Here is a 14562-nt window from a genome sequence, read left to right as displayed (position 1 = left end):
GTAAGACGTTGCAAGATGCAAATTCAGGGGAGTCTGACTTTAAATGAAGCAGTGACAGTGACAGGAGCCCTTTTGAAGAGCACACATCACAGTACTCCAGGGAGGAACAGCAGGGGAGACCCACAATGCCGTGCGGCTCTCTCATTCTCTCTCTTTCTCCTCTCTCTGTCTGCACCACCCACCTCTTCCTTACAGTACAATGGCATTCATCATACAAGAGACCAGCGTTACTGTATGCACGCGGCCCTCATTTACAGGCTTATCCCGCACCTTGCCTTCCTCAAAGGGAGGCTAGCCATAGTGTCGAAATCCTCCAGCCATAACATCATCTTAGTTCTACCAGTGTTTACAGTCTCATTTTGTTTTTTATCTCAACAGTCTTGCTTTGTTAGCGTATAGCAGTTAGCGTGAGGTGACGTGCTGTGTCATTTACGTATCCATGGATTATTTCCCAGTTCTCGCAAGGGACTCCAATTTGCTTCTTTTTTTCCCTCTCGCTCTCCCTCTGTAGATTCAGATAGACAAGTATTTGCCTCACAATTGCATCTCTGTTTGATGCGCTCATCTGGTTGAATAGAGACGTGTGGCGATTCTTTACACTCAGCTGCGCGGTGCTTTGCAGCTAGACGCCGTGCTTGAATGAGGCTACCGCCATGTTTCACGAGACCCGTCTCTGCTCCGCAAAACAGCAGCTTGAGTCCTAATTAATGGGACATGCGTCGCTCTGCATATCTATCCGAGGAGAATCTAACTTAATTTTCGAGCAGGGTGTCCACACTAATAATCGTTCAACGGAATATTCATCCCAAGGCCTGTGGAGTTTAGTCCCCCTAAATGATCATTAAGGGCCAGACTACACTTAATCAATATTACAAAAAAAAAAAGTCTGGGAGAGCATGACGGGATAGGGATGAAGGTGGAGCTTATTAGATACGTCTCAGAAGGTGTTTGCATGAGGCAGGGCCTCCCTAAAAGCATGCCGCCTTACACTAAACAAACGTAAAACTATGGTGTTAAGCGTTGGAGAATCCGTCGGATGTACATAACTTTTTTTTTTTTTTTTTGAAAAGTATGGAAAAGGAAGGAACACTTTAGTCTGGGATGTAATTTCAATGTTACTCTCAGAAAAATGACCCATAATTCCAAGCTGCCAAATTTAGCACATCACAATGCTCTTAAATGTGTTTTCTACACAAGTACCCTTAACCTGTTCTTATTAACAATTACAGTAATTTTTCACTTTTCAGCAGCTTCATTTTATTTTTGTTTCAAGCTGCAAAACGTTTCCAGACCGCCATGATGAAGCACTTATGTCTCAAAGGCGTCTCGGTCAGCGGCGTGACTCTCTCTGGATCTGTCTTTACTGTACTATGACAGTAGTTTCTGTTGAAAATTTGGATGGCGTAACTGTAAATGCCGAAAATGGGACACCGGACTCCCTCGTGGGCTCAGAAAAGCTACCGTGCACGAGTGAGCTAGTTTCTCGCTCTCCCTTTCTTTCTTGCGCGCGCTTTTCCCTCTTTCCTCTGTAAGCCATCCAAGAAGCCCCCTGCCAAAGCTGTGTGTGAACCACAGCCAAACAAAACACAGGCAGCCATCCAGGCCAGCACGGCACGCTTCCACTAATAGAGAGAGAAAAGCTTCCAGACCCAACACGCTACTTACAGGACGGCAAAATTCTTTACGCTAGATAATAACTTAATGACAGCCTAAATGAAGTCCCTATAGTGAAAACCACTGTCAGCAAATGAGCACATCATTAAAAGATGCTATATCCCTTTCCTCCCCCCTCCCTGTCAATTTATAACCCGCCTTTATTGTGTCAAAAATCTCAAATTCCTGGAGATTTTTGCTCCTGTGTCCTCGCAAGACAATCTGGTTGTCTCATTCACTAACACACACACACACACTCACACGCACGCACGCACACGCGCACACACGCACACACACACACACATACATTTACCCTATGCTTTCAAAGCAAATAATGTATGTAACAATATAAGCCAAATCAAACAAAAATCCTTTTTTTTGCCTTTTTAACTTTCTCTTTTTTAAAAATGATATTATGATTTATGGTTATTTTTAATCTCATTGAAGGTGCAAACAACAAAAGCCAATGAATTCACTAAGCACGTCTTCAGGTGTAATTTACGCTCAAACGTTGGCTTTGTCGCTATTAATGACTACCACAAAATAATCGTCACAGTAAATTTGTGACACTGACTGTGAACTGCAAATAAAGCGGCCAAATCGCAGAGAATGCATGTTGAATAATTTTTGTTTCTCATGATATTTTTTTTTTTCATTTTCAAGATGAAAGCTGAAGTGGATCATTGTACCTCTCAGTGCGACGCTGAAACCTATTAACTGTCATCTTTTTATTTTTCGGTTAATGTGTCTTAAAGCCCGGCATTTGCATGCCGTTTAAGTCGGTGTGTGCGAACAGCCACGATTGTTATTAGTGATAATTTCTCTTTAATTGAATTGGGGTCTGCATGCACGACTGATACTGCCGATGACACACACTTTCACACAATACCGTCCTCGTTCTCCTCTCCCGCCCGGCAGCTGGGCCTCGTTGGGAATATCTAATTGAAAATAGAATCAGCCAGTGCTCAGCATGAGAAACTAATCACTCCAAACTTATCAGCAGAATGGGCAGGCTTGTATTCGGCCCTTTCATTTCCAAATCAGAGAAATCGGAATTGCCAGAATGCACTGCAACAATGCAAAAACCAAACAAAACAAAAAAACAGTAAATGTCTTTGTGTGGAAGTCTATACTATAGGTCATGTCTTGTATATTTGTGGTAATTTAGCGTCATGCTTTTTCTTGTATTTGCAAAGTTAAATGTGTATATCTGTGCATGCATTAAAACATCAAATCCAATTACTTTTTTTTTTTTTTATAATAAATCCTATTATAATTACTATGATCTTAGTTTTGATAGTGGATGCTATTCTGAAGAATTTTTTAAAAGTAAATTTTAGTTTGATAATTTGTGTGTCTGTGTGTGTATATGATAGGCCAAATTAAAAACTAATATTAAAAAATATTAATAAAATTACCATTAATAATAATTTAAATAATTCCATCAAAATAATTCTATATCCTAACAAAGCCTGACCCACTATCCAATAAAATTACATTTTATTTTATTTTGGAAATCACATTCGGATTGTTACGTGTTGTGGATTCCATTTTATTTTGTCTTATATTCTATATTCTATGTATTTATGAATGTGTGTTTTAGGTGCATGTTTATAAAGATAACACTGTACAAATTAGTTATTTAATTAGTATTAGTGCATTTATTATTTCTGTATTATTTTGTCAAATATTACCTGTTTAAATGTGTCTTCTGATATTTGGTTGAAATTATTCATTATGGTTATTTTAGGTGTAAATGTGTGCAAATGTGTGTTGATACAAGAACCTGATAGTGAATAGCTACAGCGCCCCATGCCGACACAAAATCCAGGGATACATCCATCTAAACCTGAGCACACTCGTAGTGTTAGTAGCAAGAGAAGGGATGCAGGGTTTCTCTCCCGCTCTCTCTCCCCCTCTCAGCCTCTCTCTTCCTTTTTTCATATGGAAATGTGAAATAATAGGGTGATTAAATAGAGCTGTATATTAAAGTACAGCTGACATTAGAATTAGCATAATGTGCTCTCGCCTCGGGCTGCATACTTTATTTGCCATCTGCGTCGGACTCCAATCCCCTCGGGAGTGCAGGCGCTGAACACTTCTCAATAAACTCATGCCCGAGTCCCTTCAGCACGGCCACAAATACCATTTTAGGCAGCGACCATTGATTCGTCTTAATTGTGGGGCAGAAATGAACATTCGGCCCCCTGATGACTTCTGTTTGTCTGTGAGGGGATCAGCTAGTACAGTAGCCCGTGTTTTACGCCCTGGTAGTTAGCTAGAGAAAGGTTTTCTCTCTCTCTCTCTCTCTCTCTCTCTCTCTCTCTCTCTCTCTCTCTCTCTCTCTCTCACACACACACACACACACACACACACTCACACACAGTGGAAAAGGACAGTGCCTGGTAAACACAGACGCAACTTATTTTCTAGGCCTCCTTTACATGGAGCATTAGTCTTTGAAAGCATCTGCCATAAAACAACAAGAGGAGGTTGGAGGATTGTGTGTGTGTTTGTGTTTTATGCGTGTATACATATACGTAGGCCTTGAGAGGCTGGGGGGAAAAAAAAGATGGCCATTGTGCGGAGCTTATGCTCTGTCCACTGTAATTAAGTCAAAGGCTTTACAGGACAAGGGTAGAGGTAAACAGATGTTCTTATGAATGCACATCAGCCACATAATAACATCTAGAGGGGAATGCTTTTTTCTTTCTCAGTGAAGCTTTAAAATGCATTTAAGTGCTTGTAAATGTTTCATCTTTGAAGGTTTTTTTTACATTTAAAAGGGCATTGATTGAACATTTCTTTCTAAGTGTCATAAATATCAGCTAACACGCATCAGCTGACAGAAGCTTTTTGTTTTAACACTCTTTTGTTCTGTTGAGAGTGAATGTTTGTGCTTTACGTTTGAGGTCTCAAATAGTATAAGTAATCTTAAAAGGAATTTTGAAATGTAACATTCTTCTCATTTACAATATATATTTTTTGGAAATTATTATGAGATATTTAAACTCAATAGGCAAACATTACTGCAGATTTAACTTATCTGTTGTAGTAAATATGCACCTTTCAGAATTGTGACTGATATCAAATATAGTAAATTTGTTTATGTTTGAGGTCAATTTGACCATATAGCAAAAATCTAAAGCATGCATTAAAGCAGTGGTTGGAGTGTACTTAGATGTTTAAAGGATATTATCACCTTTGCTTATAATCAGATTTTATAAGATTAGGAAAAGTCATTAAGGATCAACCTGATATTTAAATTATAAATAAAAGGTTAAATGGCATTGGGTCAGACCCCGAACAGGACATAAAGGGTAAACTATCGATAATGATATTTCTCTAAGCACAAAATGATGCTATGATACCTGTGGAAAAATAATTTTTTACTGATTTACATTTTTGTGTGCTTACTATTCAAATTCCTTGAGGAAATATCGCATCTCAGTATACCAATAAGATGAGGTTTCAGGCTATTGCTGTATATAATCCCTTGTCTCTGTTTCTTTCAGATGAAAACACATAGCATTGCTCTTCGGCAGCATGTAAAGGAATGCTAGAACAGATACTAACCATTCATTCTCTCTGCTCTTTTTGATCCTTCACAATGGCCATGATTGAAATAGACACCCATGAGGGCTTCCTAGTCCCAGCTCCTCCGAGCCCTGTGTGTGACTGCCGCCCCATTGTTCTTTTCGCAGTCGCTCGCTCTCGTACACATACATATACATGAAAACACTCATAAAGGTACACAAAGCACAGCCAGAAATCAAATACCCAAACAATTACGGCAGCATATGTTTTTCTGCGTATCCTAAATTGCTGCATTAGGTCAGAACAGCAAGCTTTCATTTAATAAATAAATGAAACTCATTTCCTAGTGCACAATTACCATTTCGACTTTGTAGATCTTTTTTATTTTTTATTTTATTTATATATTTTTTTACACCAGTGCCCCTGGAGTACAGCAGAGATGGTTTAGCATCCTTTTTCGTTGTATACTCAGTACACTTGGCTTGTTTGTGCTGCCATGGTAATGAGTCCCCTTTGCATGGCGGAACCGGTGTAACAGTGAAGTTGTAGCATCAATTAGTCATGTATAGTTAAAGCTCCAGAGCCGCACCAAGCACAGTAGCCTCTTTTTTAACACATCCTCTGATCCGAGAATTGATGCTGTTCACACATTACCTGAACTCAGAGTGTATGCAGACTTCACACGTTCACTTGCTGGTATTTAATTATATGATTAAAACTGTGGAATACGGAATAAAATTGTTATCAGTGAAACTGTGCAATTAATTCACTAGTGAGCCATTTTTTCTTTGTAATCAAACTTGCTCTGAGAGTAGCAGTGATTCACTGTGATGCCATTAAGGGGGGAGGGGGCTTTCCAGGAAGTGTAACTACAGAATAAGATAAAAACGTGAGAGGACGTAAGAAAAACTATCTTGAGAAATTCTTAATGGAACAGTAAATAATACCCTTGAGCTGTTTTAAATGCCACAGACTTTAACACTCACACCGGTGTGCTTTTTTCCCCTCAGCCTCTTAAATCACAGGCAGTGTTTTCACTCTTTATTTGAAACCATTTATCTTGATGTGTGCTCCCCCTTCCCCCAACTCACACCCTCCTCTCTCATTTTTTATTTGTTTCTTTGAGGGGACAACTTAAGTTTATTTCTTTGTTAGTGATGAGAGTCCCCTAAATCACAGTTTAAGTTGTACTTCTCCAATTTGGTGGCATATTACTCTGGCATCCTAGGACAGTCTCAGTGCTTGGAGTGTTTCCCAGTTTAGAGTGTTCTTGCCTGGCATTATGCTTCTAAAATGAGTCAGCCGTTTGTAAAAGTGAAGATTAAAGGCAAGTTGAAATGGGGAATGCAATGTTCCCACAGCTCCAACCCTTCGTGGAGCAGTATGGAAATGTACTTGTCACAGCTCTGTTAAGTATGAGTTGCCCTGTTCGTGTGACAGTCTGATGGGTGCACGAAAATGGCCATAGCCCAAAGTGTCAGATACCTCAAAGTTTGTTCTTTGTAACATGTAATCATGCTTGACCCTACGCCTCATTCTTCATCAAGTCAGATCTACTTTTAGTGGGTTATTTAACAGGACTAAATTTCTAGCATTATGACACAAATGTTGTGGAAGTTACCTGCAGAGGTTTTAAACTCAGACATAAATAAAGATCTTTGTTGTTTTCTGCTTGGTTGCAGGTAGAGATGAACCTTCGAGTTACATATGCACGACGTGCAAACAGCCCTTTATCAACGCCTGGTTCCTTCTGCAACATGCTCAAAACACGCATGGGATCCGCATCTACTTGGAGACTAACCCCTCGAATACCTCCCTGACCCCACGGATCACTATCCCCCCCCCCATTGGTGCTGAATCCATACCACAGTCCCCTTTAACCAACTTTTTAGGGGACAACAACCCCTTCCACCTCCTACGAATGACTGGTCCCCTACTCCGAGAGCCCCCGCCTGGCTTTGTGGAAAACCGCCTCCCTAATACGCCTCCATTTGTCAGCCCCCCTCCTCGCCATCACTTAGATCCCCATCGCCTAGAACGCCTTAGCGCAGAGGAAATGGGTTTAATCTCCCAGCATCCCAGTGCCTTTGAGAGAGTGATGCGCATGACACCCATGGCCATGGAGTCCCAGTCCATGGATTTCTCCCGCCGACTTAGAGAGCTCGCTGGAAACAACAACTCCACTCCACCACTGTCACCAAGCCGTGCCAACCCTATGCATCGCCTCCTCAATCCCAACCCCTTCCAGCCCAGCCGGAAGTCACCCTTTCTGAGCACCCCTCCGCTGCCTCCCATGCCCCCTAACAGCACCACCCCACCACAGACACAGGGCAAGTCGAAATCCTGTGAGTTCTGTGGCAAGACCTTCAAGTTTCAGAGTAATCTGGTTGTGCATCGGCGAAGCCACACGGGCGAGAAACCCTACAAGTGCCAACTGTGTGACCATGCCTGTTCTCAGGCTAGCAAACTAAAACGCCACATGAAGACCCACATGCACAAGTCTGGCTCCATGACGGGGCGTTCTGACGATGGCCTGTCCACCACCAGTTCACCTGAGCCAGGCACTAGTGACGTCACTGGGGAGAGTATGAAGAACAGAGACGGCGATTTTAGAGGTGAGGGCATGGGCCCTGAAAATGAAGAGGAGGAGGAGGAGGAAGAAGAGGAGGAACTAGAAAATGAAAGCAGGCCTGAGTCAAACTTCAGCATGGACTCTGAGTTCAGTCGGAATAGGGAAAATGGCTCAAAGCCACCTTCGGATGAGAAGAACCTCTCCTTGGGGAAGATGGTGGAAAACGTAGGACTCAGCTCCATCCAGCAGTACAATAACTTAATAGTCGACAATCGGAAAAGGCTTCCATTCTCCAAAAGGATGTCAGAAGGGCAGAGGGATGCAGGTGACCACGATTCAGTAGCGGGGGAAATGGACCAAGTGGAGCGCGCAACTGTGAACGGAAGGAACTGTGGCTCAGGCGACTCTTTCTCAGGCCTGTTTCCCCGCAAGCCCACTCCCATCACCAGCCCTAGCCTCTCCAACACCAAGAGGATCAAAATCGAAAAGGATTTGGACATACCCCCAGCCCCCCTAATCCCATCTGAAAACGTCTACTCCCAGTGGCTAGTGGGCTATGCAGCATCCCACCACTTCATCAAAGATCCCTTTCTTGGCTTCACCGATTCTAGACAATCTCCATTCGCCACCTCCTCAGAGCACTCTTCCGAGAACGGCAGCCTGCATTTCTCCACGCCGCCGGGGGACCTGCTGGACGGGGGCCTCTCTGGCCGCAGTGGTACCGCTAGCGGAGGCAGCACCCCACACTTGGGTGGGGGGCCAGGACCGGGCCGGCCCAGCTCAAAAGAAAGCCGAAGGAGTGACACCTGTGAGTACTGTGGGAAGGTGTTCAAGAACTGTAGCAATCTGACAGTGCACAGACGCAGCCACACAGGCGAGAGGCCCTACAAGTGTGAGCTTTGCAACTACGCCTGCGCCCAGAGCAGCAAGCTCACCCGCCACATGAAGACACACGGCCAGCTCGGTAAGGAAGTGTACCGCTGTGACATTTGCCAAATGCCCTTCAGCGTCTACAGCACACTCGAGAAACACATGAAAAAGTGGCATGGGGAACATTTGATGACGAATGAGGTCAAAATTGAACAAGCAGAGAGAAGCTAAGCCAGATTTCCTATTTTGCCTCACAATTCCTTGATTATAAAAGGGGTAGCTGGATACTCTGTTTTTTGTTTGTTGTTGGGTTTTTTTGGGGGGTTGCTTGTTTTTTCAGTTTTTTTTTTTTTTTTTTTTTTCAAGTTAATGGTTTGAGTTAGTTTTGTCCTAAGAAACTGCCATCTGAGAAAGACATTAAAGAAGAGGAAAATAAAAAAAAAAAGGGGGGGGGGTAATTTGGAGCTGGTATAAACCGCCTATCTATGAGTGGATACATTAGACAATATTTTAAATGGAGCCTTTAACTGTGCAATAATTTCTGTATTTATTGGATTTTTTAATGTTTTGGCATGTGCAGGTTCATTTTTATTTCACAATTTTTTATTCCATTTTCTTATGATTTATTACAAATGCTGAGATTTTGTTTAAAACCAAAAGACATCCTGAGATTTTTGTTTGTTTGTTTTAAGCAAAACAGAGTATCGTTTGAGAGATCCATAGGCCGCTGCTTACGATGTAGATTATTTAAACTACACATGTAATTTCTTGAAGAGAAGCCGCATTCAATCTTCAAATTTGGAAAGCTGAATTGAGAATGCTTTGTCTTTCTTTTTGTTTTCCTTTTTTTATTCACAATTCCGAAATGAGCGGACAACAATCCTTAGACCTTGTAGCACGAACTGATTTTAAGCATGTCAATCTAATTGGGAATGTAGCACTGAATATCAGTTTTAACAGTAAATCTAAAGAGAACTGTGGGGCTGAAGACCTCCGGCTACTCAAAATCAAGGAGAGGAGACTATAAAGACAGACAAAAGTGAAGGCAGCTGCTTATCGGTACCTAGTACCGACTCAGACAACGCTAGTCATAGTATGGATTGTGTTATAGGTCTCAATAGTCCATTTTAATTGCCAGCACCCTTTCCATAGACACTGCACTTAATCAAACCCATTTGATTTTGCTGAACAGCACAATAGTAGTAGAAGGAAGACGGCTTTAAAACAACTCAGGGTGAGCTGCATAGCTAGTTCTGCCAAGTCTGCTATCTGATCTCAGCCGTCTTCTCTGATAAAGCAGTCCGGTCCTCTGGTTCAGCTCATTCACAACCCTCGCCTCGTCTCCACACTTCATATTACACTGCCAAGCACCCCTAAATGTCATGAATCAACTCCATCTTTCCCATAAAAGTGGCCTGTCATACTACATCGTTGTTAATTTAAAGGGACAGATGTCTAGGCCAGAGGATGAAGCAGTTTTTGTACACTAGGAGAGTGATTTAAACACACACACATACACACACACACACACAGGAAGAGAAAGAGAGAGAAGGATCTTTAAAGTCCAATTCGGGTTAGTAAACCTAAAAGCACATTAGTCAAAAGCAAGACCACTGTTCTGTTTCCGTTGACTGACATTTAAATCTAAACATTGTTATTTTATGTTCAGTTCTGTTGTATCATTTTTGGGTTTTAGGGTCTGAGGTTCTAGACGGAGTCACCACTTTAACCAGATTAGATTAGAATGAATTCAATTATACTTTCAGCAATGTTGTCATTCTATTACAATGTTTCTTAAATCACTTGAAACAGCCCTATGCATTTTTGTACATATATATATATTTATCAATCATTTTGAGAAACAAATTTATACTGCACAGTGAATCTGATTATAGTTATAAAACGTGTGTGATATTGATTTATCTGGTTAATCTGGTCATGTCTCGTGTGTCAGAGCCATCAGCAGGTATGCAGATTAGTCAATTGCACAGTAAAGAGTGTATGTCATGACCTGTTGAGCGTGTGCTAAAACAGTAAGACAATTTTTTTCTTTCTTTCTTCTCATTCAGGACTTCCTGTGATGTGTAGTTGAACGCATTCTCAGAAGTAGCAACACGCTTACAGAATGCACAGCTGAATTTTCCCTTTTCTTTTCTCTTCTACCCAACTGATTTATTGGCAGTTAAACAGCCTTCTTTCAACAAGATGCCCTAACCAGCGCAAACGATTGAAGCGAGGGAATATTGTGGTTTTAAAAAGAGCAAAGCAAACTAATGAAATAGAAAGAGAGAGAGAGAAAGAAAAGTAAACATACACAGCTCTTCGCAGTTGACCCGCACTTTATTATTTTGATTTACATATTTGAAAACAATAGCGAAAACGGCTTCTGAGCAAGAAATTATGTTGAAATACAAATTTATTGGGCCTTGCTAGGGAGCATCTGAGATTGAAGTGCCAGTGTTGATAGGCTTGGCTTTCACAATGCTGGCACTATAAAAATGAAATTAATTTATTTGGACAGTTTTTGTACTGCCATTCAATTTGACATGAGTGTGCCTTGAATACTGATCTTCCTATTTATTGTCTTATAAGATAAATGCAACACTTTTGTGAAGCAAATAATTGAAAAAAAAAAGATTATAAAATAAAATTAAGTCCATGTAGTTTTAATCTGCTTCTAAAAGAATAATGATAAAAACAGATCCGTAGGTCACTTAAAGAGCTAAGTTGAACTAAAATGAAAAGTAGCCAGCACAATACTAATGTGTGTCTATGTGTGTATATATGTATGCATATGTACATATAACTGCACAAAAACACACACAATAGACAAATATATATAAATATATATATGTAAATTTTTTCACTTCATGACAAGACTGCGTCCCTTGAAAATAATGGATGATTCTTTTGCTACAAATAGTCAAGGAAGAGACTGGACAAAAATCAGGAACTACAGAAACTTAAAAAAAAAAAAAGAAAAAAAAAAGAAAAAAGGAAAAAAAGGAAAAAGTAAAACGTTTAGTGCACTCTGTCTTATAATACGTTTACAGTATTGAAACAAGTACAAGGGTAAAATGATATTTCTGTGTATGTGTGTTTTAAACAAACAAGAATTTTTCTTTTCTTTTCTTTTTTTTTTCAAGTTTGCTTATAAAGTTTCTCTGAATGCCATAGTGGCGTGTGTATATTGGTTTTTGGTGACGGGATTTCAAGTATATATATATATAAATATATATATATATATAAATATATATGACATTTCTCTTGTTTACTGTAAAAGTATACCAGTATTTGTAATATTGGAGAATGCCTGGGCATTTTACAAAAAAAGAAAAAGAAAAAAAAAAAGAAAATAAAAGAAAAAAATATTTTTTCCCAATTATTATTTCCCAATTATTATGTCTTTTTTTTTTTTTTTTTTAAGAAATTTAATTTCACAGTCCAATTTAAATTGTGGGTCTTTAAAATGTTTTGTCACTGTAACTGTAAAAGTCTTGAGTTTTAGTATTTTTCTGCCTTGGGTGTAAGAAAATAAAGATTAAATTGATTAAAAGAGAACTGCAATGGGACCAGCGACATTTATGTATGGAAAGATGATCACAGGAAAAATACTGAGGTTCCAGTCATGTATATCTTTCTGGTTTCTTCTTCGATAATGGATTTTCTTAATGGCTGGAATGAAATACATGTGTAGGCACTATGATGTGTTTATGTGTGTGTGTGTATATATATATATATACTGTATATGTACACACATTTGGCAGGATACAATTGTGAAAATTGAAATTAAAATTGTACAGATGAGTTTAAGAGGTTGTCTGACCTTTTACTGTAGCTACATATACAACAGTAAATGTTTTGTTCACTCTTATCTTGGTTGTAAATAATTTTATATGCTTGCCCAGACTTTGTTTTGTTTCTCTCTCTTTCTTGATCTCTTTCTTTCTCTTTTTTAATTTGTGTGTTTGACTAGCACTGGGAACAGTCTGTCTTTTTTTAAACATTGCTCTCGACTGTCCTCTGATTTGTGGGGCGTAATACCTGATTTCTGGGGCCTGTAAGGTTCAGGTCTTTTAGCATGAGAAGAATAGAGCACAAATACAAGATGTTTTACCTGTCCAAGTCATTATTGTGTCATCATTTTCTGATCAGGAAGTAAAGAAAAAGGTCTGGAAAGTTTGGAAGGTCTTTCTCTCTCTGTCTGTCTCTCTCAGTCTCCCTCCCTCTGCACACACACACACACACACACACACACACACACACACACCCCACAGGAAACAGGCTCGCTTATAATATGTCTAAAATAATCGACACAGGGGACTTTCAAATGTGTAGGTAACAGGATAGCGAGCCAAACCTCGCTGTATATGATATTCTCTTCAATTGTGTGCAATTCACATCAAAGCTTTTTGCCTCCAACCAAAGGCTACAATTAAAGTCATTAAGAGCTACTAAAACTGACCACACTCATACAGACACGAATCAATCAACCTGACCCACCATGTATACTTTCAAACCCTTTCCCAGAATGTATTAGCTTCTGGTATCTGCATCTTAAAAAAGATGTGGCACTTTGTGGAGGTCAGGGAGATCTGTACGACTGTCCACTCATTTATGCAGTACGTTCATCTCAAACTGACAATTATGTTCACTTGTGTTATACTAGTTGTTTTGAAGGCCGCCCTTCTGTGCTTTTTTTTTTCTCCGTATTTCTTCCAAGCATTAGATGCTGATGCCCCTTGTTTGGACTGAGGCAACTTTGGTATGCAGGTCTTGAATAAAAAAAAAACAAGAATTTTGACTGCTGTTTACTCTTTCTTTCACATTTCATGATTCTTCATAATGTTTATATTTGTTATTATTGAGATAAAACTTTTTATACATAACTGACATGAAAACACGAGTGGGTGGAGCCATACAGGGAAATGATTTGTGATGTAACATTATATTCAACCACATCACATACAAATTAAAGCAAGACACGATGCTATAACACTACTACAATCTAAACATAATTGGCTCCCGGGCATGTTCTTATCGTGCCGCAAATCTTAAGGGAACGCAATACTTTTTAGTGCACATAAACGTATTTGTTTGTGTTTAAAATTCTTATGATGTGTTTTTAGTTGCAAACAGTTTTCAGAGACTGACAAGTGAGACTGCATTTAGTCAGATTGATGAAAAGAAAAACAAAAAGATGCAAACTACCTCATGCACTTGTCTGTCATTATGAGGCCATTTTGTGGAGAGTGGCAGAGCTCCATGAGTCGGAGGGATATGGAGCCCCTCCCGGGACCTGTCGAGGGTGGGTAAGCTGACTGATGGCAGGCTCTGCAGGTGCCCCATCCGTTGTGGGCCCTGGGCGGTGAATTAGCACTCATCCCGACTTCTACGGCATCATTAAGCCCCCTTGTATCCAACTCTCCACGGTGTTAAATACCCCGACGTAATGCTCTCCCTCGGCCATCGAAACGTCGCGGCACATCCCGGAGAGGTTTAAAACTTCACTCGCTTAAAAAAAGGAGGGTGGATTACCCCCTGTGTAAAATGAAAAACATGGAAAAAGTATAGAGTACTTTCTGGACTGGCCAAATAAAACACCCTTGATATATGTAAGCCCGTGTTGTAGTGCTGAGGTGTTATTTAACACAAAGCAAACACTGCTATAAAAAATGACTATATGGTACTCTGAAATAGCTCCAAAATTCACATCAATCAGGCAGGACCTCCAGAACTATATAAAGTACATGATGATGTGTGATGTGCCGCCCACATATTTCTTGTTTTGATTTAATTGTGACTTTTTTATTTTTTTTAAACTCCTCAAAATAGAATCCAAGGCCACAATTAGCCCTGCCAAGGCAGGACAGAGATGGACCAGAGCAAGTTTTGATTTGGCATCAGTTTTAAGGCAGGCGGGTAATTAA

At 40.1% G+C, this 14562-nt stretch overlaps 1 protein-coding gene across 3 annotated transcripts in view; it reads left to right on the top strand.

Annotated features, from left to right (window-relative positions):
• LOC306850854 (B-cell lymphoma/leukemia 11B-like) overlaps positions 1-11257 on the top strand; it is a gene marked incomplete at its 3' end in the record, with an annotated part of 46171 nt that extends 34914 nt beyond the window's left edge. The window contains exons 4-5 of one of the 3 annotated variants that reach the window (XM_079386786.1): positions 6873-8726; positions 10702-11257. In XM_079386786.1, coding sequence (XP_079242912.1) covers positions 6873-8726; positions 10702-10724 — 1877 coding nt within the window. Of the gene's footprint in view, positions 1-6872; positions 8864-10701 lie in introns of those variants that run through there. The other 2 variants (XM_079386784.1, XM_079386785.1) reach the window with 2 other exon arrangements.
• Positions 11258-14562: the final 3305 nt, after the last annotated feature.

The sequence above is a fragment of the Barbus barbus genome, assembly GCF_936440315.1.
Source record: "Barbus barbus genome assembly, chromosome: 30".
NCBI classification, from domain to species: domain Eukaryota; kingdom Metazoa; phylum Chordata; class Actinopteri; order Cypriniformes; family Cyprinidae; genus Barbus; species Barbus barbus.
This window is presented reverse-complemented; position numbering and strand designations above follow the sequence as displayed.